At 44.2% G+C, this 24,185-nt stretch overlaps 1 protein-coding gene across 2 annotated transcripts; it reads left to right on the top strand.

Moving 5' to 3' along the window:
- Positions 1 to 318: 318 nt before the first annotated feature.
- On the top strand, positions 319 to 23,890 carry LOC112261089 (2-lysophosphatidate phosphatase PLPPR4-like). Of its 2 annotated transcripts, XM_024436435.2 has the most exons (7): positions 319 to 742; positions 7,661 to 7,846; positions 14,808 to 14,937; positions 15,138 to 15,336; positions 18,459 to 18,516; positions 19,518 to 19,691; positions 21,320 to 23,890. In XM_024436435.2, the coding sequence occupies exons 1-7, from the start codon at positions 665 to 667 to the stop codon at positions 22,952 to 22,954; spliced, it is 2,460 nt and encodes an 819-aa protein (XP_024292203.1). In that variant the 5' UTR covers positions 319 to 664; the 3' UTR covers positions 22,955 to 23,890. The 2 variants fall into 2 exon arrangements, 1 of the variants encoding a protein (XP_024292203.1); XR_006084319.1 differs by lacking the exons at positions 7,661 to 7,846; positions 14,808 to 14,937; positions 15,138 to 15,336; ... (1 more) ...; positions 19,518 to 19,691; positions 21,320 to 23,890 and adding an exon at positions 911 to 1,135.
- Positions 23,891 to 24,185: the final 295 nt, after the last annotated feature.

Below are 24,185 nucleotides of genomic sequence, written 5' to 3'. Positions count from 1 at the left end.
GTTCAAGACCCTTAGGCTACTATAGCAAAATATGCATAAAAGGCTTAGGTGATCTATCTATTACCAGTAGCCTAGATATACAATTCTGCCTCAATTCCCCTCTGCAATGATTACATGTATTTTGTGTTCAATGACAGATGTTTACATGAAAATTAACAATGAGTGCAGAGCTAGAGGGTCTACAATCGTTATATGTGTAGCACGTACACACACACGCTTCCAATGCACCGTGTATTCATTCGGGTGTGCGCGTGCTTCCATGCGTGCCACCCGTGTGAAAAATAGGTTTTTAGCACACTTGTTCTGACGTCACTTGCATCGATCTTTTTGCATTTTCCTTCTCGTTGCACGTCGTTGTTGTCACCTGCAAAATATTCAATACTCTCAAGGAATACAATGCAATATTTGGATCATGTTTTTCCCACTAGATATCTAAATACGCACAACATTTTTTATTTTACCATTCGGTTTTGCTTCGAGAGTGATTTGGTGCGCGAGTGACTGGCTGCAGTGGAGCCGTTCATTCAACACAAGCGCGACACTTGGCGATGAAGCTGAAACCACCAGCTACAGAAGCGTAATCTCTTACATTGCCAAAATTACGGGAGGAATTAAATACAACTCTCTGTCTCCGGCCTCTCAAAGGAGAGACAGGAGGTTCATCATGTCTGCTAAAGAGAGACTAAAAGGGAAGGTGACCAAAGACAGCGTCACCTTGCTGCCTTGTTTCTATTTCGTTGAGGTAGGTGAGTTTTACCATTCCGCGACAGCTCCAATGCGCATTGAACCGCTGGCGCTGGAGTAGCCTAGAGAAACAATGTGTTTTGAATGAATATGCGGTGACTGACAGCGGAAATGTAACGAAATACAGCTGATTCATATTTTATGCACAACACCACATTGCCTACAGGTAGCCGCGCAGAATGTGTGGCAGTCACGGCGGCACTGTGTATTGGTATGGCAGTCACGTTGAAGGCTAGGATGAATGATGAGGCTGCCCTGAAACGACTTATTCAAGGTTAACGAGCTGGCGGTGGGGACTATCTTCATGTCTTTCTGTCATGTGTCATATAACAGATTCATACAGCAGCCAATCAACTGAAGTGTTGAACATGACAAACAATAAATAATTTCACTCTCATCTGAATAGTCACATCACTCTTGTTTCATATCTGTTTCATTGCTCATATAACTCAACACCCACATCATTTAGAGAGTGTTCATAAAAACTAGTTGGACTATGCAAAAATGACTCAAAGAATTAAACATGTTTAGCCTTGTTTGTTTTCTCCCAAGCAGGGATCATGAATATTAATATGCCATGCCAGTTTATGCAGGCCTACTGTTTTAAACAGCCTGTTACACCCATGTCAAATATTCATGTAGCCAAGGGTTGATTCATTCATTTGCATTTTGTGTGATTCGATGCAGAAAGGTAGTAATGGTACCTGCTGAATCTGGGAGTTCTCCATGATGGTGAAGACTGCTGTGTAGTTACAAAGCATTTACTGTGGGTTTAATGACGCTCCACCAAATATGTAGGCCATGTTTTCCATTCATTATAGATCGATTGATGATGAACTATAGATGATTACCTGAAAAGAACATCAGGTTGGTCTTTGAAATAATGGATTTTAGAATCAGAATCCACATAGACCTCATACAGAATATACAATATCGGAACACTAACCATAAAACATAAAACTCTAGAGTGTATTATAGGCTCATTACAGTGGGAATATACAATTAACAGATGGGAAATATCTATATAAGCAGAGGGAGGGATGTTGTCTTGGCGAATACAGTATACAGTGTTGGGCCATTGCAATAGAGTGCAGATTGGTATTCGAGTTCATTGATGACAAGGTGCAGTAATCGGCCCAATGCCTATGAGCCTGATGGCGGGTTGATGAGGGCCACCGCAGGGGAGAAACTGTTCAGGTGGCAGGCGGTTTTGGTCATGAGTCTTTGAGAGATGGGGTGTCCGGGGTGGGCGGCGTCGGCGATGATCTGACCTACACGCTTACTTGTCCTGGAGGCGTGCAGGTCCTTGATGGAAGGCAGGTGACAACCGGTGACCTCCGCAGACCAGACGATGCGCTGCAGTTTGCCCTTGCAGCGGGTAGACGCAGATCCAAACCAGACGGTGATAGAAGAGGTGAGGATGGACTCCTTTGGTCACGTTTCCCCCCTATACTAGGCTATATGGCCTGGTTCTTGGATGGACACATTGGAGAGGGCTAGATCCCCATATTAAGTTGAACAAGCTTTCTCATGGGGCTTCTAAAGTACAGGCAGGAGGGTTGTAATGCAAACATGTCGTTGAGATGCAGAGGTTCCCTTCACTTTGTCCATCAAGCAGATGGAAGTCAACACTGACTTCTTTGGTTTCAGTCACTATTGGAAATATATGCCCTATGGATATGAGTTGAGGATGAACAACATAAATGTTCTGCTAACTTGTGAGTTGGATGTGGCTCTGACTGTTTAACTGGCCACAACTCCATATTATGAAGGTCTTTGTAATGTTTGGTATGCTCAGTGTATGTCTGGATTGGAGAATATGTGGGCCGTGCAGGCTTAAAGGCCCAGTGCCTTTAAGAACTGATGTTGGAATTAGAGCTGTTTAAAAAGATCGCCTGAAATTTCAGCCTGTTTTGGCTGGGTGGAGTTTTGGCCTGCCTGGTGACATCACCTGGAGTTAATAATATTTATATTATGTTAATAGACCTATAAGAAAGGAAGTTCCAAACCTCTCTGCCAATAACAGCTAGTTTTCAGTTTTCCCCCTCCCCACTCAGACCACTCCCAGACAGTCCTAGCAACATTTTTGATTGAGAAATTGCTCTTTACTAAGAAGCTATTTCTGTTGCTTATATTGGAAAATATTTGATATTGCGATTTTTTTTTAAACGGCTGCATTGGACCTGTAACGGTCCAACTCATAACAGAGCTGGCTTTAGTTCAATAGTAGCCTCTGCCGAGTCCCCAACAACTGGACGGTCCAGTTTTCAAGGGAAATGGAAAGAGAGCCTGTGACGAGACTTCCGCTTTTGGACGCTAACAAAGCGACCCTCCATCTTAACTCCTCCACATTTACTGGATTCATTGAACAGTGCACAAGAGAACCTCCCCCAACAGTTATTTTTCTTCTTCTGTTCAAGACCAGTATTTAGGGCAGGGGTATTAAAATCTTACCCTACGAGGTCCAGAGCCTGCTGCTTTTCTCTTCTTCCTGATCATTTATTGCACCCGCCTGGTGTCCCAGGTCTAAATCGGTCCCTGATTAGAGGGGGACAATGGGGAAAAAAAGGCAGTGGAACTGGCTTCGAGGTCCAGAGTTGAGTTTGAGGGATGTAGGGGATCTAGTTTCACGCGTGTCTTTTATGGCTGCTACGTTAGGTTAGTTCAATAGTTCATTCCATTCTATACCATTCCATACCATTCTATACCATTCTATACCATTCCATACCATTCTTGGAAGCAGTGGCTGTAGTGGATGGCAATGCTAGTTTTGACCAAATGTGGGTTGCCTTCTCCATCCCCATAAATGCACAACATGTCTGATATCAGTAAAAAGTCAGTGGAAAGGTGAGTAAAAAAATAAGATTAGAGTAATGAAAATGGAGAACCACACGGTGGTACAGAGTATCTCATTTTAGCACCATGGAGAGTTCTCTGCTCCAGCCTCTATTTCTTCCTCGGTTCATTTCTCTTTAGCCGATGTCGACTGTGTTTACTATGCTTGAGTAAGCATAAAGACGCTCAACGGGATATGAAGAATGGCTAACTCTTGTCTATGTGTGACATCAACAAGAAGGATTGCCCTGGGTAAGAGAGAGAGAGAAAAGAGAGAGAGAGTGAGTGATCATTGTAATATAAAAGTGTCATACCATGGGACTTAAATCACTGCCCTGGTGGCCCAGCCTGCTCTACCATGGGATTGAATAGAAGGGAATATCCAATGAAAAACAAAAAGTTATGTCTCTACCACAACAACAAAAAAATCATTATGAAAAGTGGAAATATGTAAAGTGTAATCCACAAACTCAATTGATGTATAATATGTTGGTAAAAGGTATGGTGACAATTTATTCAGAGCTACGGTAAGGAAAGAAAAATGTGGCTGATAAACCATTGGTCGCTCAACCGGGGAAACTGTATTATTCTAACATAAATATTCAATGTGACACTGCATTTTTTAAATATGCCCTTGGGCGGGGAACAACCCACTGCCCCTCCTTCAGTCGATTTACATCGATGTTCCTTTACGGTCGCTTAAGGACAGGCAAGATAATCGTGCAGATCATCGTTTAGTTAAGTTCTTTATGGAGCTCAATTAGTCAATTAACTGGTGGCATCATAGCGAGCAGAGAGCCTACACAGAACCTGGATTGCAGTAATCGAACAGATGCAGGAACAGACTTGCACGGTAAGCTCTTATTAAACGAGCATGAGGTTGCAAAGTGCTATCAGTATGGTGGGCAACCAGGCAGCACAGCTCCTCAGGTGTTTGTTTGCGATTAGCTTTATACCCATCATTTTTTGGCAACTGTAAGATGCTTCGGAAATGAATGCATATGGATGGATTGGATTGTGATGAACAATACGGTAGAAATTGTGGCACTGGCATATAGGCCTACTCTATATATCTCTTCATCATCATTCATGTTATGGAAGGGGCTCAGTTGCTTCAATGGTCCTGTGACAACGCGGCTTGCCTTGCGTCCATCTACTCTACCTATTTATTACTAGCATTAAGCTAAATATTATTCTGCAGCGTTACCCCAATATTTAGTGCATTGCAACGTAATTTAACTAATATTAAGTCGCCAGTTGTTGTGTTTGAAGAAATTCTGTGTTTGTTTGGTTAGAGAGAGCTATGAGGTTGGGGTTGGCTATGAGGTTTATACTGTCATATCAATAACGTCTCACACACAAGCAGATGGTTTAAGAAACGTTTCACAGTTCTTAGTTTACATGGTCCACGTTTAGCTATCATTAAAAGTAATAAATTACTCACTTTAGATATGCATATGCATTTTTAATTGTATTTTTTTACCCCTTTTTCACCCCAGTTTGTAGTTACAATCTTGTCCCATCGCTGCATCTCCCGTACGGACTCGGGAGAGACAAAGGTCGAGATCCATGCGTCCTCCGAAACACAACCCCGACAAGCCACACTGCTCGCTTATTGACACACTGCTCGCTTAACCCGGAACCCAGCCGCACCAATGGGTCGGAGTAAACACCTTAGAGCTGGTGACCCGAAGTCAGCGTGCATGCGCCCGGCCCACCACAAGGAGTCGCTAGAGCGCAAGGGGACAAGAACATCCCGGCCGGACAAACCCTCCCCTAACCCGGACGACGCTGGGCCAATTGTGCACTGCCTCATAGGTCTCCCGGTCGCAACACAGCCCAGGATCGAACCCAGATCTCTAGAGACCCCTCTAGGACTGAAATTCAGTGCCTTACATCACTGCGCCACTCGGGAGGCCACATATATATACATATATTTTTTTACATGCAGCAATTTTGTGAAATCATACAACAATTAATGTGTACTAGAGTGATAGAAAAATAACAGGAGCTAAAGCAAGTATTCACTGAATACCACATTAGAATGTTGACAGGAAGAAATGTTCTAAGGAATGTTCCCTATTGTAGATCACTTTGATAGTGGTTGTCTGAACAGGAGAGTGGGAGGCTGGGTTTCATGAATCATATTGTGAACCCATCCAAGAGACTGCTGCATTCCCAGTCACCTCAACTCATCCTCAGACATCAAGTGGGATTTGGGGACCTTTCAATCATCATGGCCTGTTTACCAATGGAATTATCAATTGAAACTCGAAACGTGAGCTTGCAGCAGCCTTTTAGAGATGTTAATTGTGACATTGTTTCCCCCATGTCCGATGTGTGCTTCCGATCCTAGGGGGAGGCAATGTGCCGCATTGGGTGCCCATTCACATTGCCTCGTGTGGTGGTGCCACATTTTGGAGCAGGGGTCTAGTTTCTCTCTGTTGAGTACGTAAATGTACGGCCTCTGTATTGTTTCGGGCTTAGGGATTGTATGGACGTATGGTTCTATGCTATTATTAGGAGTGTAAATACTGTGATGTATTTTCAGGAAGATAATGTTTACCAGACAGTTATTCTGTCTTTTCTGATTTTCTAGGATCCACTTTGTCAAATATCGAGTTGACTGCCTACCACTATAATCGTGCTGTGAATAGAACAGCTGACTCCTAGAATCCTTCATTTTTGAAGAAGTGTAAATTACTTGAATTTAGAGCTCATTCAATGCTTGAAGCTGGAGAAACTTGCATGAGCGATAGGGGAGTGGAGTTTCTCCTTACTATGTAACCTTTGCATGACTCTGTGACCTTGAATCTGGTTCCCTGGTGGTCGCTTAGACTGTAACTTGGGCACAGTCTTCTAGTTGGTCAAGAAAACCCCAACCTCATAGCTCTGTGTCCGTTTCTTGTTACTTACAACCTCATGCTAATCACATTAGCCTACATTTGCTCAACCGTCCCGCGGGACACACACACACACACACACACACACACACACACACACACACACACACACACACACCGATCCTGTATTCGTACGAGTCCCTCCTACTACAGTAACACCCCCACCAACAGAGAATGGTTGCTCTCACTGGTGTTACATCTGCAAATGCCATCACAGCCTCTGAAGATGCCTTTGGTCAGCTGCAAAAAGAGAAACATTTCCCTTCAAATGTATTTTCCCTTGAAATGCTACGCTTCCATATATATATTTGTTTGGTTAATCAACAGTCCTCACGCATCCTCAGCAGACTGCGTGCTATGCCATTCTGTTGCTGTTGTAATAATGTGTCATCCCCCACTGCAAGGGGTACATGGAAACTGCCTGTGTGATTTCTGGAGAAGCACATTTCTCACGGAGCTCTTGGGTTGTTCTGAAGTGGAGTGCACTACGAAGGGAGAATGAATGGGAAATCTACCCTATGTAATCGCTGTGCTTTCATAAACCGCTCGTTTTGTGTTCTCCATGTTCACAGTTCGTGTTGTTGTGTTGGTTCTGTATGCACTATGCGGTGTGGTACACAGAGTGCTGTTGTGCTTGGGTAACAGATGGTTATCAACAAAGTGCTAGGCGGTAAATCTCTTAAGACTGTGGAATTGTGTCGGGATCCAATCACTCTTTAGCGCAATGGTGTTTCATATCAAACCAGTTATCATCATTGTATTCTCTATGTATCTTAGTTTGCTAAATGAAGTCGCTAATTGGAAACAGGGGCCCCTTTGTGGCCCTGCCTGGAAGAGCATTGCTGTTTAAAAAGGCTAACATCTCAGTGCTCAGTGTTGTCATTTTGAAGAATAGTGGGTTGTATTTTGGATGGCTTGTCCGACAGGGCTCTTATAGTAGTTTGCTTTCTGTCTGCTGCCTGCCATATGTTATCATGACAGCTTCTAACCTTTTCCCCCCTCTCTGTCTCTCATTTTCCTCTCTCCTCTCTTTCTGAAACATCTGCCTATTGCGCTCCTCTGCTTAATCTCTCTCTTTCTCTTTCTGTCTTCCTCTATCCTCCTCTCAACCTCATCTCTCTCTCTGTCTTCCCTACCATTCCCCCTCTCCCCCCTCCCTCCCCACTCTCTCCCTCCAGCTCCCGATCATGGCTTCCTCTGTGGTCAGCCTGTATTTCCTGGAGCTGACCGACGTGTTCAAACCGGTGCGGTTGGGCTACAGCTGCAATGACCGCAGTCTGAGCATGCCCTACATCAGGCCCGCTGAGGAAGTCATCCCTTTCCTCATGCTCTTCAGCCTGGCCTTCGCTGGACCTACAGCTACGGTCAGTATAACCACAAACCTCATTCCCTCGCTCCCTATTGGTTGCCTGAAGGGTGTAGCATCATAGCCTGTTTCCAGATCTGTTTTTGGCATCTTACCAACTCCTAGTCACGCCAAACAATGACCATGGAAGTTGGAAAGACAGTACGATCAGATGTGGGACCAAGCTAGTGGCATCAGTGTGCTCTTCAATTTACTTTCATTCCGGTGTTAGCTGAACTCACAGTCAGTGTTCAACCAAATGTATTCTTAGGGGATCACTTCTTAGGGTTTAGGGCCTGTGCTGGAAAACTCACTCCGTCCTGGTTTACTCACTGTGTGTGTGCTTAGTCCCCCTCTAAGGGTTCCATATTCAGATTGTCAGCTAAATTCACTCTTCATGTTTCATTTCTAAGGGCTTACTCACGGCCAGCATGCCCTTAATCTCAGTGTGTTCCCTCCTAAGGGTTCCTCCACATTTCAGTAGTCACATATGGTTTATTCATACTGAATGAGAGTTCAGGGAGAATCCAACGGGCTTACTTACACTGTCTGAGGTTCACTTCAAAAAGGTATGCCTTTTCATATCTTAGCATGCTCATTTACCTAGACTTACTATATCAGAAGGGTTTTCTCCCAATGGTATGTCACAATGTGTTTACTCATGCAGATGAATTCACTCCTAGGCTGTAGGATCACTTCTAAGGGTTCACTCACCCAGAAGTGTACACTCCCTAGGTTTTTTCCCCCATTACAGTGGATTTACCTTTAGGGTCTAGTAAAGAATAGGTTTTCATTGTTTTCAAATGTAATATCTCACTCTTCCAAAAGTGTTCTGTCTTTGGGCTCGTAAGGGTTTCAAGTGCCATCACTTTGCTAAAGGTCTTGGTTTTGGAATCGTTTCTTCCATAAAGATAACATCTATGGTGTTCTATCTATCGTCTCTTCTCTATATTAGACACTGCTCATGTGAGAAAACAACAGACCTGAAGGTGTCGCTATACAGTTTCCCATGGACCTTTTATGGAAAGTGTTGGCCTACACGTTCCAAAACATCTTCAGATTTCTCTGGTTAATAATTGTGTGTTATATTCATACAATCCTTAGCATCACTCTGCTGCTGCTGCTGCTGCTCTCTCTATGGTCCTCAGCAAAAATTCCCCTGACAGCGTCTCGCTCGGCGACACATTCTCTTTCTCTCTTTCGGCTGTTATCACCTAGGCAACCTGCGGGGTGTTGTGCTTCTTGCGGTGTCATGCTTTGTCTCTCAGACCCATACAGTTTGGCTGGCGCTGTCAGCTTCTATTGGACTGTTGCCCACCTAGGGCCACTGGCTGAACATCAACACAGACAGACAGACAGACACAGACAGACAGACAGACTGACAGACAGACAGACAGACAGACAGACAGACAGACAGACAGACAGACAGACAGACAGACAGACAGACAGACAGACAGACAGACAGACAGACAGACAGACAGACAGACAGACAGACAGACAGACAGACAGACAGACAGACAGACAGACAGACAGACAGACAGACATCTCTCTGGTCCTGTGGTGATTTTTTGTTGTTGTTAAAGCCCTATAGTATCCTACTGCATGCTTTATTTAACAGGTGGCCCTTGGGGGTGCTTAGAATGGCAGTTGGTTACAATAAAGCATAGCCATGATAAGGCCAAATATTGTTATAGCTGAAATTCACCTGCTAAAACCATTTATGTACAGTGTTTCCCCATTTACAGCTTTCCACTGAAGGGTTTTCTTTTGTTTTTTTAATACGTGCATGACTTGGTCTTGAGGTGGAAACACACAGAGGAATCTAAACTTGGTTTCTCTATTTAGGTTTCTTCTACTTTTCTACATGACTACATTTATCGGACTATGTTACTAGCTTTGCAGTCCAAAATGAATATGGTTCAGATACTAAGCTGTGACTTGTACTGTTGTTGTTGTTTTTTAAGAAGTAGGTCACTATACATCTTTAGTATTATACACAAAAACTACAAGACGGCCATATAAGCATAGAAAAAATATTTTCAGTATAATGGCTAATGAGTCCGCCTCTAGCATCATGGGCTATGATGGTTAATGCAACTCCCCATCTCCCTCCTTGAGTCATTAACTTCATATTATCCCCCTTGTTTGAGATAAATCATATACAGTGCCTTGCGAAAGTATTCGGCCCGCTTGAACTTTACGACCTTTTGCCACATTTCAGGCTTCAAACATAAAGATATAAAACTGTATTTTTTTGTGAAGAATCAACAACAAGTGGGACACAATCATGAAGTGGAACGACATTTTTTGGATATTTCAAACTTTTTTAACAAATCAAAAACTGAAAAATTGGGCGTGCAAAATTATTCAGCCCCTTTACTTTCAGTGCAGCAAACTCTCTCCAGAAGTTCAGTGAGGATCTCTGAATGATCCAATGTTGACCTAAATGACTAATGATGATAAATACTATCCACCTGTGTGTAATCAAGTCTCCGTATAAATGCACCTGCACTGTGATAGTCTCAGAGGTCCGTTAAAAGCGCAAAAAGCATCATGAAGAACAAGGAACACACCAGGCAGGTCCGAGATAAAGTTGTGAAGAAGTTTAAAGCCGGATTTGGATACAAAAAGATTTCCCAAGCTTTAAACATCCCAAGGAGCACTGTGCAAGCGATAATATTGAAATGGAAGGAGTATCAGACCACTGAAAATCTACCAAGACCTGGCCGTCCCTCTAAACTTTCAGCTCATACAAGGAGAAGACTGATCAGAGATGCAGCCAAGAGGCCCATGATCACTCTGGATGAACTGCAGAGATCTACAGCTGAGGTGGGAGACTCTGTCCAGAGGACAACAATCAGTCGTATATTGCACAAATCTGGCCTTTATGGAAGAGTGGCAAGAAGAAAGCCATTTCTTAAAGATATCCATAAAAAGTGTTGTTTAAAGTTTGCCACAAGCCACTTGGGAGACACACCAAACATGTGGAAGAAGGTGCTCTGGTCAGATGAAACCAAAATTGAACTTTTTGGCAACAATGCAAAACGTTATGTTTGGCGTAAAAGCAACACAGCTCATCACCCTGAACACACCATCCCCACTGTCAAACATGGTGGTGGCAGCATCATGGTTTGGGCCTGCTTTTCTTCAGCAGGGACAGGGAAGATGGTTAAAATTGATGGGAAGATGGATGGAGCCAAATACAGGACCATTCTGGAAGAAAACCTGATGGAGTCTGCAAAAGACCTGAGACTGGGACGGAGATTTGTCTTCCAACAAGACAATGATCCAAAACATAAAGCAAAATCTACAATGGAATGGTTCAGAAATAAACATATCCAGGTGTTAGAATGGCCAAGTCAAAGTCCAGACCTGAATCCAATCGAGAATCTGTGGAAAGAACTGAAAACTGCTGTTCACAAATGCTCTCCATCCAACCTCACTGAGCTCGAGCTGTTTTGCAAGGAGGAATTGGAAAAAATTTCAGTCTCTCGATGTGCAAAACTGATAGAGACATACCCCAAGCGACATACAGCTGTAATCGCAGCAAAAGGTGGCGCTACAAAGTATTAACTTAAGGGGGCTGAATAATTTTGCACGCCCAATTTTTCAGTTTTTGATTTGTTAAAAAGGTTTGAAATATCCAATAAATGTCGTTCCACTTCATGATTGTGTCCCACTTGTTGTTGATTCTTCACAAAAAAATACAGTTTTATATCTTTATGTTTGAAGCCTGAAATGTGGCAAAAGGTCGCAAAGTTCAAGGGGGCCGAATACTTTCGCAAGGCACTGTATATAGATTCTATAACATCAATATTCTGTAGCAGGAGATTATTGATGGACTATAAATCCTGCCTATTTCATTTGTTCCCACTCGCTGATCCTCTCATCATTAAAGTAAATGCAGGCAATGATGTATTTAATGTTATGTTCCTCCTACTGTGCCGAATGCACACTTTACATTATACAGTATAGGCTATACTGTAGTAATTGCTCCTAGAATGGACATGTGTTCATTATTATTATTATTTGTTTTGAATCATTTTTGTAGGGGCTTTAATATTGCAAATAGATTGTGGCTTCAATCATTGTACAGTAATTGTCTGCATTCTTTCCAATCCCATATATATATATATATATATATATATATATATATACAGTGCCTTGCGAAAGTATTCGGCCCCCTTGACCTTTGCGACCTTTTGCCACATTTCAGGCTTCAAAACATAAAGATATAAAACTGTATTTTTTTGTGAAGAATCAACAACAAGTGGGACACAATCATGAAGTGGAACGACATTTATTGGATATTTAAAACTTTTTTAACAAATCAAAAACTGAAAAATTGGGCGTGCAAAATTATTCAGCCCCCTTAAGTAAATACTTTGTAGCGCCACCTTTTGCTGCGATTACAGCTGTAAGTCGCTTGGGGTATGTCTCTATCAGTTTTGCACATCGAGAGACTGACATTTTTTCCCATTCCTCCTTGCAAAACAGCTCGAGCTCAGTGAGGTTGGATGGAGAGCATTTGTGAACAGCAGTTTTCAGTTCTTTCCACAGATTCTCGATTGGATTCAGGTCTGGACTTTGACTTGGCCATTCTAACACCTGGATATGTTTATTTTTGAACCATTCCATTGTAGATTTTGCTTTATGTTTTGGATCATTGTCTTGTTGGAAGACAAATCTCCATCCCAGTCTCAGGTCTTTTGCAGACTCCATCAGGTTTTCTTCCAGAATGGTCCTGTATTTGGCTCCATCCATCTTCCCATCAATTTTAACCATCTTCCCTGTCCCTGCTGAAGAAAAGCAGGCCCAAACCATGATGCTGCCACCACCATGTTTGACAGTGGGGATGGTGTGTTCAGGGTGATGAGCTGTGTTGCTTTTACGCCAAACATAACGTTTTGCATTGTTGCCAAAAAGTTCAATTTTGGTTTCATCTGACCAGAGCACCTTCTTCCACATGTTTGGTGTGTCTCCCAGGTGGCTTGTGGCAAACTTTAAACGACACTTTTTATGGATATCTTTAAGAAATGGCTTTCTTCTTGCCACTCTTCCATAAAGGCCAGATTTGTGCAATATACGACTGATTGTTGTCCTATGGACAGAGTCTCCCACCTCAGCTGTAGATCTCTGCAGTTCATCCAGAGTGATCAAGGGCCTCTTGGCTGCATCTCTGATCAGTCTTCTCCTTGTATGAGCTGAAAATTTAGAGGGACGGCCAGGTCTTGGTAGATTTGCAGTGGTCTGATACTCCTTCCATTTCAATATTATCGCTTGCACAGTGCTCCTTGGGATGTTTAAAGCTTGGGAAATCTTTTTGTATCCAAATCCGGCTTTAAACTTCTTCACAACAGTATCTCGGACCTGCCTGGTGTGTTCCTTGTTCTTCATGATGCTCTCTGCGCTTTTAACGGACCTCTGAGACTATCACAGTGCAGGTGCATTTATACGGAGACTTGATTACACACAGGTGGATTGTATTTATCATCATTAGTCATTTAGGTCAACATTGGATCATTCAGAGATCCTCACTGAACTTCTGGAGAGAGTTTGCTGCACTGAAAGTAAAGGGGCTGAATAATTTTGCATGCCCAATTTTTCAGTTTTTGATTTGTTAAAAAGTTTGAAATATCCAATAAATGTCGTTCCACTTCATGATTGTGTCCCACTTGTTGTTGATTCTTCACAAAAAATACAGTTTTATATCTTTATGTTTGAAGCCTGAAATGTGGCAAAAGGTCGCAAAGTTCAAGGGGGCCGAATACTTTCGCAAGGCACTGTATATATATATATATATATATATATATATATATAGGCACTATATATATATATATATATATATATATATATATATATATATATATATATATATTTTTTTAACAAATATAAATATTCTTTTAAATATGTACAGTGCATTCAGAAAGTACTCAGATCTCTACACTTTTTTTCAACATTTTATTTTTGGGAAACGATTATTGCGATTCATCCTATACTGTTCCGAACATCATTACCTCTTAGCAACAGATGTGGGATACATACACACACTCTCCCCACCCTTCCCCCACAAACAACCACAAGCTCAGATGTTCAACAGTTGTTCCATCCCCGAGCCCAACTCAAGAGAAGACTTGATGTGCGAATGCATATACAGTTGCAGCTGTTTGAGAAGGCATGCAAAATTGAGCAAGAATGGGGAGGTTTTCAAGTCCTAGCTGAAGGAGCTCAGATACACCCCTTTCCCCTGAAACACACGCACGCTGGTCCCCCGTTGTGACCATTTTCCCAAGCATCTCTGAGCATCTCACATTCTGTATGTGTTCTTACATAATTGAAGTTATCCCCTGGAGTTTTCTCCATGTCGATGTTTTCCTCTTTCTCATACAGTCTGTCATTGTATGGTGTTTCCCACCTGTTCTCATGGAGTAGATATATTTCCCCCCGCTGCTTAGATGGTTCAACCCAGATGTACAGTGTTTCCCCAACAGGGTAATTTGTTTCTCACCCCGCAGGTGAGATAGTACGTGCCAGCTGTCGTGGGGAGTTTCCCACGCGGGTCCTGTGGTTTGTCCCAGCTGTGGTCCTGTGTAGTAACCAATCTCTACCTTAGCATGGCACTGGGAGCCGTGGGAGGTGTCAGACTGTAGTAGCTGCCTCTCAGGCAGCCAGTTAGTGTAGCTGCCTCAGAGGCATGTAGTTATTTTAGCTGCCTCAGGTGGTGGAGCAGCCCTGCATTCACTTTAGCCATCTCTCCTTCACTAACAGATGCTGCTATCCACTGAGATTATGAATACATTATCTGTCAGTGTTGGCGTCATTACCTAATACATTTCTAGTCAATTCAGGAGCAATCCTATGAATAAATTATTTGGTCCAATTATTCAACATACAGAAACTGAACTAGGATGGACCCCAAACCTGGTCTGTGTTAATTAAACCCTCCCTCTGTCTGTCCTTTCTGTCAAATCTCTTCTTAGATAATGATAGGAGAAGGTATCCTGTATTGCTGTCTGTCTAGGAGAAAGACTGGGGTCAAAACAGAGGCCAATATCAATGCAGCCGGCTGCAATTTCAACTCGTACATACGGCGTGCTGTTCGGTTTGTTGGTAAGTTTAGGTATTTTCTCAATCGTGACGTCTTGAAAACATAATGGCGTATCTAACTTCACAACACGCACAACACTGACACAGCTGTGTAGTGAACACCCACATTTTCTGCATAGTGTTTTGTCTTGTCTTTTGGTGATTAGCTGAGTAATACCTCCCTTGCTCTCCCACTTTCTGCCCCCGCCCCATCACTCTACCAGGGGTCCACGTATTTGGACTGTGCCTCACGGCTCTCATCACTGATGTCATCCAGCTGTCGACGGGCTACCACGCCCCATACTTCCTGACAGTGTGTAAACCCAATTACACCACGCTCAACTTGACCTGTGACGACAGCTCCTTCATCACAGAGGACTTCTGTTCTGGAGGAGCAGACCCAGCCATCATCAACGCTGGCAGGTCAGAGTGCTGATCTAGGATCATGTTTGCCATTTAGATCGTAAATAAAGATTAGGACTGGTGGAGGGGAACATTATCCTAGATTTGAAGGGGAAAAGTAGGAGAAACTTCACCCTGGAGTTTGTAAACACAGGCACTGAAATTGTGCTCTGCAAGTGGCACGCAACGTCGTCTATAGTGGGCCGCCACAGATGGTCATTAAGCATATTTCTCCAATGTAGTATATGCAGAAGTTTCACACATTATTACAGCGAACACCTTTCCCCGCCAGTAAACCAACAACATGCCTACTGTACATCTATCTGTTGTTCATATACTCTACATTGGAAAGCTACAGTGCCTTGCGAAAGTATTCGGCCCCCTTGAACTTTGCGACCTTTTGCCACATTTCAGGCTTCAAACATAAAGATATAAAACTGTATTTTTTTGTGAAGAATCAACAACAAGTGGGACACAATCATGAAGTGGAACGACATTTATTGGATATTTCAAACTTTTTTAACAAATCAAAAACTGAAAAATTGGGCGTGCAAAATTATTCAGCCCCCTTAAGTTAATACTTTGTAGCGCCACCTTTTGCTGCGATTACAGCTGTAAGTCGCTTGGGGTATGTCTCTATCAGTTTTGCACATCGAGAGACTGAAATTTTTCCCATTCCTCCTTGCAAAACAGCTCGAGCTCAGTGAGGTTGGATGGAGAGCATTTGTGAACAGCAGTTTTCAGTTCTTTCCACAGATTCTCGATTGGATTCAGGTCTGGACTTTGACTTGGTCATTCTAACACCTGTATATGTTTATTTTTGAACCATTCCATTGTAGATTTTGCTTTATGTTTTGGATCATTGTCTTGTTGGAAGACAAATCTCCATCCCAGTCTCAGGTCTTTTGCAGACTCCATCAGGTTTTCTTCCAGAATGGTCCTGTATTTGGCTCCTTCCATCTTCCCATCAATTTTAACCATCTTCCCTGTCCCTGCTGAAGAAAAGTAGGCCCAAACCATGATGCTGCCACCACCATGTTTGACAGTGGGGATAGTGTGTTCAGGGTGATGAGCTGTGTTGCTTTTATGCCAAACATAACGTTTTGCATTGTTGCCAAAAAGTTCAATTTTGGTTTCATCTGACCAGAGCACCTTCTTCCACGTTTGGTGTGTCTCCCAGGTGGCTTGTGGCAAACTTTAAACAACACTTTTTATGGATATCTTTAAGAAATGGCTTTCTTCTTGCCACTCTTCCATAAAGGCCAGATTTGTGCAATATACGACTGATTGTTGTCCTATGGACAGAGTCTCCCACCTCAGCTGTAGATCTCTGCAGTTCATCCAGAGTGATCATGGGCCTCTTGGCTGCATCTCTGATCAGTCTTCTCCTTGTATGAGCTGAAAGTTTAGAGGGACGGCCAGGTCTTGGTAGATTTGCAGTGGTCTGATACTCCTTCCATTTCAATATTATCGCTTGCACAGTGCTCCTTGGGATGTTTAAAGCTTGGGAAATCTTTTTGTATCCAAATCCGGCTTTAAACTTCTTCACAACAGTATCTCGGACCTGCCTGGTGTGTTCCTTGTTCTTCATGATGCTCTCTGCGCTTTTAACGGACCTCTGAGACTATCACAGTGCAGGTGCATTTATACGGAGACTTGATTACACACAGGTGGATTGTATTTATCATCATTAGTCATTTAGGTCAACATTGGATTATTCAGAGATCCTCACTGAACTTCTGGAGAGAGTTTGCTGCACTGAAAGTAAAGGGGCTGAATAATTTTGCACGCCCAATTTTTCAGTTTTTGATTTGTTAAAAAAGTTTGTAATATCCAATAAATGTTGTTCCACTTCATGATTGTGTCCCACTTGTTGTTGATTCTTCACAAAAAAATACAGTTTTATATCTTTATGTTTGAAGCCTGAAATGTGGCAAAAGGTCGCAAAGTTCAAGGGGGCCGAATACTTTCGCAAGGCACTGTATGTTACGAAATGCTCATTTGCAATGTTAAGAATAGCGCTAGCTTGCTAAACAACACCCACACTAGCCTCTACCTCAGGAGTGACTCACCGCCAGACTCAGAGACATTAGTTTGTTAAAGGCACTTAAAGGAAATAATCACCCATTTTAAATGTTATATTGGCCTGCTTGAACGGCAATACATGTAGCTCAGATACACATGAAAACATGAAATGACCCTGGGAATTGATAGAACATCGCTCAGAGAAGCACAAATACAATATAACATAAAAAATGGGTGAATCTTTATTTTAATGTCTCCACTCTCCACCAAGTTGCTGGCTTTAACTTAATAAATACTGTGTCTGACTCACTGTACAATGTAGCTGTCCTAGCTACGGTCTGCCGGTACAGAAATAAGAAGAGAGCAAGGAGACCCGGAGATGCTGTTCCTACAGCCCACTCGGTTCATCCCGGTGCACTTACGAAACAGGGAATGTGTGGCAGATCTGCCTGAACCCACACACAGACCATGCAACTGAGTATTTCACAGCTATCATTTTCAGCTCTTACCAAGGTAGTCAGTTTCTGTTTACTCAATATGCGGAATCTGTACTGTGTGTATTCTGTTCTGTCCAGCCTCTCAGGAAGGGAAGTAGGCCTGTGCACATCTGCATGGAGATAGGCCCCTTAGTAATCCATGTTAGAAGGTCCCTCAGTTGTCAGATTAAACATTGTTGATTTTCTTAGGATTAGCATATGTTTTAAGTCCTTTAAGGGTGCTGTTTTTGTATTGTATGAATGATGTAGGCTATGGAATACTTTAGGCAAGTGAGTCTGGAGGAGGACCATAGATGAATGACTGCTACAGCACAGTAGGTATGTGCTGCTCCTGAAGTCTGATTGGCCGTCATTTTTAATAAAGTGAATTAACAGCTGTTTGTTGACTTTATTCCTCGGTGGCAAGCTAGTGCAGGCTAGGGATGTGACAATAACTCGCAATGCTTATGCTCAAACTGCTCAAAATATGGTCAGTGATTTGTGGGGCAAATATAACCAACTCATTGCTGTGGCAAATCGTTCACGGGTTGCGCCCTTCACGGTGGATCTCCCTTCAGTCCGTCTCACCGTCTCTCAAGCGGAAGATAAAAAAATGACCGTTTCCCTCTCCTGTCGTTCCAGGAAGTCCTTTCCCTCGCAGCATGCCACTCTGGCCGCCTTCGCTGCTGTCTACGTCTCTGTAAGTAATCCAGCTACAAGCACACATACACACACACACACAGACATACACACATACACACACACACACACACAGACGTACACACACACACACATCCTTCTCCTCAGCCTAACTGGTCCTCATCCACTGGATGATGACCATGTGTCTTACTCTACAAATGTTTTCCATGTTACTCTAGTTCGGTTTGAACAGTCTCTGTTAAGGTCCACAAAAACATACATATTCCTTGGAATGGTTGAATTGGAACGCAGTCGTAATGCAAATCAAGTTTCGACAAGGCACCTCTGCTAACAATTAAACAGCTATTTTATAGTGTATTGATTCCAGGCCTCTCTACAAACAAGAACAATTTGTCAAATCCATAATGCAACTGGATATATGGTAAATAGATAACTGTATAGACGATAGCTGAATTATTAGCTGAACGGCATCCATAGTAGGAACTCGCCAGTTGTCAGACAAAACTCCCTGGCTGTGGCCGAAATCTGTCTTGCTTACTACTTACTAAAACGGCATACTACATACTGCATACTACATACTCATACTACATACTATTTAGAACATACTGTTTGGTAAAACTGAATGCAGTATGCAACAAATAACAGAATACTATATAATACATCTATACTGTGAAGGCATCATCTAATGTGCAATCGCGCTTGTTACCGGTCATTCGTTCATTTTTGTAGAGCGAGTCCCATATTCTGATTATCAGCTGTTGTCAATCACACGTGGATCTGAAAAGACGATCATCTTCCTCTATAGTGTGCAGACAATTCTACTAGATAATTAACCGAAATGAGTATGACATCCTGACATTTAAAGAATGCATATACTTTAAAAGTTTATCTTTTCGCATACCCAAAATGCCTACTATTTAGAATGTATGGTGAGGTATGGTGTATGGTGAGTTTTCCGACAAAACTTCCACAGTTGCCAGTTGGCGACTTCCTAATATGGATGCCTGAGTAATGGCACACTGAGTCTCCTCTCTCCTCCAGATGTACTTCAACGCTACGCTGACGGACTCCTCCAAGCTGCTGAAGCCCCTGCTGGTCTTCACCTTCATTATGGGTGGCATCATCTGTGGGCTGACCCGCATCATCCAGTTCAAGAACCACGCCATCGACGTCTACTGTGGCTTCCTCATCGGAGGCGGGATCGCCGTCTACCTGGTGAGATGCTCTAGTAGATCTCTAGTTGATCACTGATCTTCTAGGTCTTGGTCCGGGGAGACTAACTGGTGACACTCGACGACTGTAGATCTGGGTCTGCGTATGGAAGAGAACCCTATCCCCTATAAAGTGCACTACTTTTTCTGGTCAAAAGAAGTGCACTATATAGGGAATAATTTGCCATTTCGGACACTCCAGGCTCTTTAGTCTTGGTCCTGGAGACCGACAAGAGGTGCAGGTTTTTGTTCCAGTCCATGTTGTAACACACTTCATTTTCCTTGTAAATTAAATAACATGCCAAATTGATTTAGTTGAATTAGGTGTGTAAGTATCATGATGGAACAAAAGCCTGCATACCCGGTGGGTCACCTGGACCAGGATTGAAGAACACTGATCTGAAGATTCATCTCATTGAAGCCATTCTTTCTAATACTAGAGCACACCTCTGATATAGCTAGCCTCTCATCTCCTTCTGGCATTTTAGAAAAAATAAGGTGCTATCTAGAAGCTAAAACAGTTATTTTACTGTTCCCATAGGAGAAACCTTTGAAGAGCTATTTTAGGTTCCAGGTAGAACCCTTTTGTGTTCCATGTAGAGCTCTTTCCACTGAAGGTTCTACATGGAACCCAAAAGAGTTCTAACTTGAAATAAAAAGAGTTCTACCTAAAAACCGAAAGGTTCTCCTATGGGGACAGCCAAAGAACCCTTTTGGAACGGAGCGGAGCCTCTAGGAAAAGGTGCAACTGTCTGTCTGTATATTGATGGATGTAATGAATAGTGGCATGTTTTGCTAGCTTGTTTGTTGAGTCTGTGGTGCTTTTGTAAATGGGGTTCCAGAAATCCAATTACCGGCATGCTGAACAAAGCAGGATGCACTAGTTTTGAGCAATATGATTCATGCCGTTGTATGAGGGTGTCAATGTTTCAACATTATTCAAATACTGTTGGCTATAATTAGGCTACATGGTAATGGATATGTCACCAAAATGAAATGTGCATTGAATTAGCTTAATGTGCAGCATCAGAAATACATAACATGATTACGATTGGTAAAGATACTGTACAATACTGTGCATTTGCTGAAATCCTTTTCAGCAATATGCGGCAAAATATTGGATTTTCATGGTACTGGATCATGGACATGTATAAATAACACACATGCACATCCCACGAACATTCATGTCACACCACCTACACCCACCCACACAATATCCTCACATTGAGGAATATTAAATCAGAAGTGCTTGAGGCTATGATGTGGCTGTGATCGTGCCACTGACAATTTACCACGACAGTAATACAGTTGGCTGCTGCATTATCTATGACTCAGTGACTAAGACATGTCACATGACCAGTGGCACACCAAATCCACGGACACAATCGTGCAGACCTCATGTTGAACGAATGGCTCTTTGCCCTTGCTTGTTTTTTTTCATGTCTTTTTGTCTTAGATATGTTCACTGAATGATGCTTGATTGTGTACTAATGTCTGTCTACAAACGCCTAAGACAATTTCAGACAGTTATAGGTAGATACAGATATATTAGGTATAGATAGGTAGGTAGAGGTAGCTCAGGATGGTAGTTCAACCTATAAAGAATGCTGTCATTGTCTGTCCTCCCTTCAGGGTCTGTATGCAGTGGGTAACTTCCAGCCTACTCGGGACACGTCCAGACAGCAGCCCCAGCCTCCCCCGCTCCGTGAGACCCTCAGGAGCAACACCGTGCCCAACGTCAGCCAGAGCGCAGGGCGCCACCTGCAGCCCAACAGCCTCAACAGCATGAACAGCCTGAACAGCATCAGCACCACCGATAGCCTCACCGCCGCCCGTCCCGCGACCCTCCTGACCCGGGTCCCCTCCTGCCGCGAGTCCAGCTCCCTGAACAACCTGAAGAGGGCCAGTGCTGATGTGGAGTGCATCACCTCGTCAAGCACGCTGTGTAAACAGGACAGCCTGGTGACCTTTAACAGTAGCACGTTACCCAGGTCGCACGGCGGCTCGCTCCCCGAAGAGCACCGGGTCCCGCGCCGCCACGCGAGCATCCACGCCTCCATGGACTCCACACGCTCCAAGCAGCTGCTGTCGCAGTGGAAGAGCAAGAACGAGAACCGCAAGTTCTCACTGCAGGTGATGGACAGTGGGGTGGTGGTGGGACGCCACCATTCAACATCCTCCTCCTCCTCGCCCCAGAGGACCATGGAGCTGAGGTGCAGCTCTGAGCCGTCCGCCATGGGCCTGGAGGCGGAACTCCGTGCTCAGGGCCACATCCCCGCCCAGTACATGAAGCTGGCAGCTAGCATCGTGCCGCTGTCCAACCACCTCCCCCACAATGGGGGCAGCAGCGGCCTGGCCGCGGGGGCCCGCGTCTCCATCCAGTCCCGGCCAGGCTCCTCCCAGCTGGTCCACATCCCCGAGGAGACCCAGGAGCACAACAGCAGCACCTCCACCAGGGAGGATGAGGATGACGAGGACAGAGAGGATAGCTATGTCGGCGGTGGGATCCCTGGCGGGGGAGGCTCGGCGCGCTCCAAGTGGCTGAAAGTGGCCAAAGAGGGCGCCCTGTGCAGGACTAACAGCCTAACTAACCAGCCGCGCATCATGCAGGTCATCACCGTGTCCAAGCAGCAGGGTCTGCTCCAGCACGGCAGCCCCAAGAGCTCTGAGGACGGTAGCGTGGTCAGCTGCACAGGCTCCATCCATTACAAGGCCCTGACGGACCAGGAGCCCGGCCAGGGCATCGTAAGGGTGGAGGCCCACCCGGAAAACAAGCCTGTGATCAAGCCTCCGGACGGCAGTGGCTCCTGGAGGTGGAAGCCGCAGGAGCAACGGGGTAGCATCCGCCAGTCCTTTGAGCTCAACGACCTCAACCGCGACTCGGAGAGCTGCGACTCGCTCAAGGACGGCTACGGCTCCATCGACGGGAGGATGAGTCAGACGGGTACGGACACTGGCAGCGAGCGTGGCGGTGGGGGTGGGGGTCACCCCTACGTTCACCACCCACACTACCACCACCACCACCACCACCCCCACCAGGGCATCACCACCATCCGTGTGACCCCTGTGGAGGGACTAAGTGGAGGGGGCAGCGAGGCCGCCTCCGAGACCCTTTCCATCGCCTCCAGTCGGGAGTCCACCCTGCGGAGGAAGGGCAAAATCATCCTGCTCCCGGATAGAGGTCCAAGTCCGGACAACTCCAGGAACTATTTCAAAGGGTCCTCCCCCACACCGCCCCCCACCCTGGGTCTGGCGTATAGGGAGTGAACAGCTGCACAGTCAGCACTTACCATTCCTCCTTACTGCCCAAGTGGTGGTCCTATCTGTCCCCCCCCCATGAGTGGCCTTCTACACTGGATCTAGTCTGGACCCCACAACAAGACCAATGAGAACATTCAGCTCATAAACGGCTGTATATTATCAAACCCGTCATGGATTCAGTGGAGTTAGCTGGGCTGGATAAATTGTCCAATGGTCATATAGTTCATTAGAGCTATCTTAGTGTGTCTGGTCCAGGAAGGCCACTGTACAGTACATAGGGGTTTCTCCATTACTCAATAATCTGATCATTCTTCATTTTTTGCAGTTGTTTTACTGTTAGACCTGGTTTGATAGGACCGGGGCTACCTTTATTGGTGTGTGTTCTTTGAGAAAATGAAACTATAGCACGCACAATAATCCTTTAAGAATGCAGGAGACGCTGGATAATCGCCACAAGGTCATTTTGCGCGCACTTTTCAACCCTCCTTTCATTACATTAACTTCGATCCATTTGAGAAGCACAACTTCTAACTCTTTTTATATAGTGGCTATAGTGGTTTGAACTAGGAATTTGATACTATTTTGTTATCACCCGGCAAGAGCCTTCGATGGCAATAAACCGTGCAAGTTGTTTATTAAGGGTGCGTTCGTAAATTCTCTCCGGAGTGCCAGAGGGTGCTCTGAGTGCGTTCGTTTCGTAAATTCTCTCCGGAGTGCCAGAGGGTGCTCTGAGTGCGTTCGTAAATTCAGAGCGTTGTCAGATTGTCTGTTTGTACATTCAGAGCGTTTCACTCTCGGAGCGTTCAGAGCGCACACTGGACGCTCTGGCCGAGGAGTAGAGTTGGCAGTCAACGGCAGTCAATCACCCAACCTAACTGGCTAAAGTTAGCTAGCTTGCTAGCTACTTCCAGACATAAATGAGAGAACAGCTCACTCTGACCATTTTACTCACCATAGCAGAGCTGGTTAGGCTGTTTATGTTATCCAGAGCGTTGGTGACTGTAACTGTGCTGCTGGCAACAATTTACTCACGCTTTTTTTTGCCAACGTTTACTGATTCTGGCCATATTCAACAGCTGTTGAGCGTTCGTACATTCATCAGTTATTCTGCTCTCTGGCACACTCAGACGAGAGTGCTCTGAAATCTGAGTAGATAGCCAGAGTGAATTTTATGAACGCACCCAAAGTTGATAGACATGATGTTTTATAGGCTTTTTCCATTGACGATCTGTTCTCT

This window comes from Oncorhynchus tshawytscha, linkage group LG10 (assembly GCF_018296145.1).
Source record: "Oncorhynchus tshawytscha isolate Ot180627B linkage group LG10, Otsh_v2.0, whole genome shotgun sequence".
Taxonomy (NCBI): domain Eukaryota; kingdom Metazoa; phylum Chordata; class Actinopteri; order Salmoniformes; family Salmonidae; genus Oncorhynchus; species Oncorhynchus tshawytscha.
This window is presented reverse-complemented; position numbering and strand designations above follow the sequence as displayed.

Excerpts from the sequence above, each read along its gene's own strand:
- LOC112261089 (XM_024436435.2), top strand. The coding sequence starts at position 665 with ATGTCTGCTAAAGAGAGACTAAAAGGGAAGGTGACCAAAGACAGCGTC. Across the intron at positions 7,847-14,807 it reads TCGCTGGACCTACAGCTACG|ATAATGATAGGAGAAGGTAT; the intron begins GTCAGTATAACC and ends ATCTCTTCTTAG. Across the intron at positions 18,517-19,517 it reads TCGCTGCTGTCTACGTCTCT|ATGTACTTCAACGCTACGCT; the intron begins GTAAGTAATCCA and ends TCTCTCCTCCAG.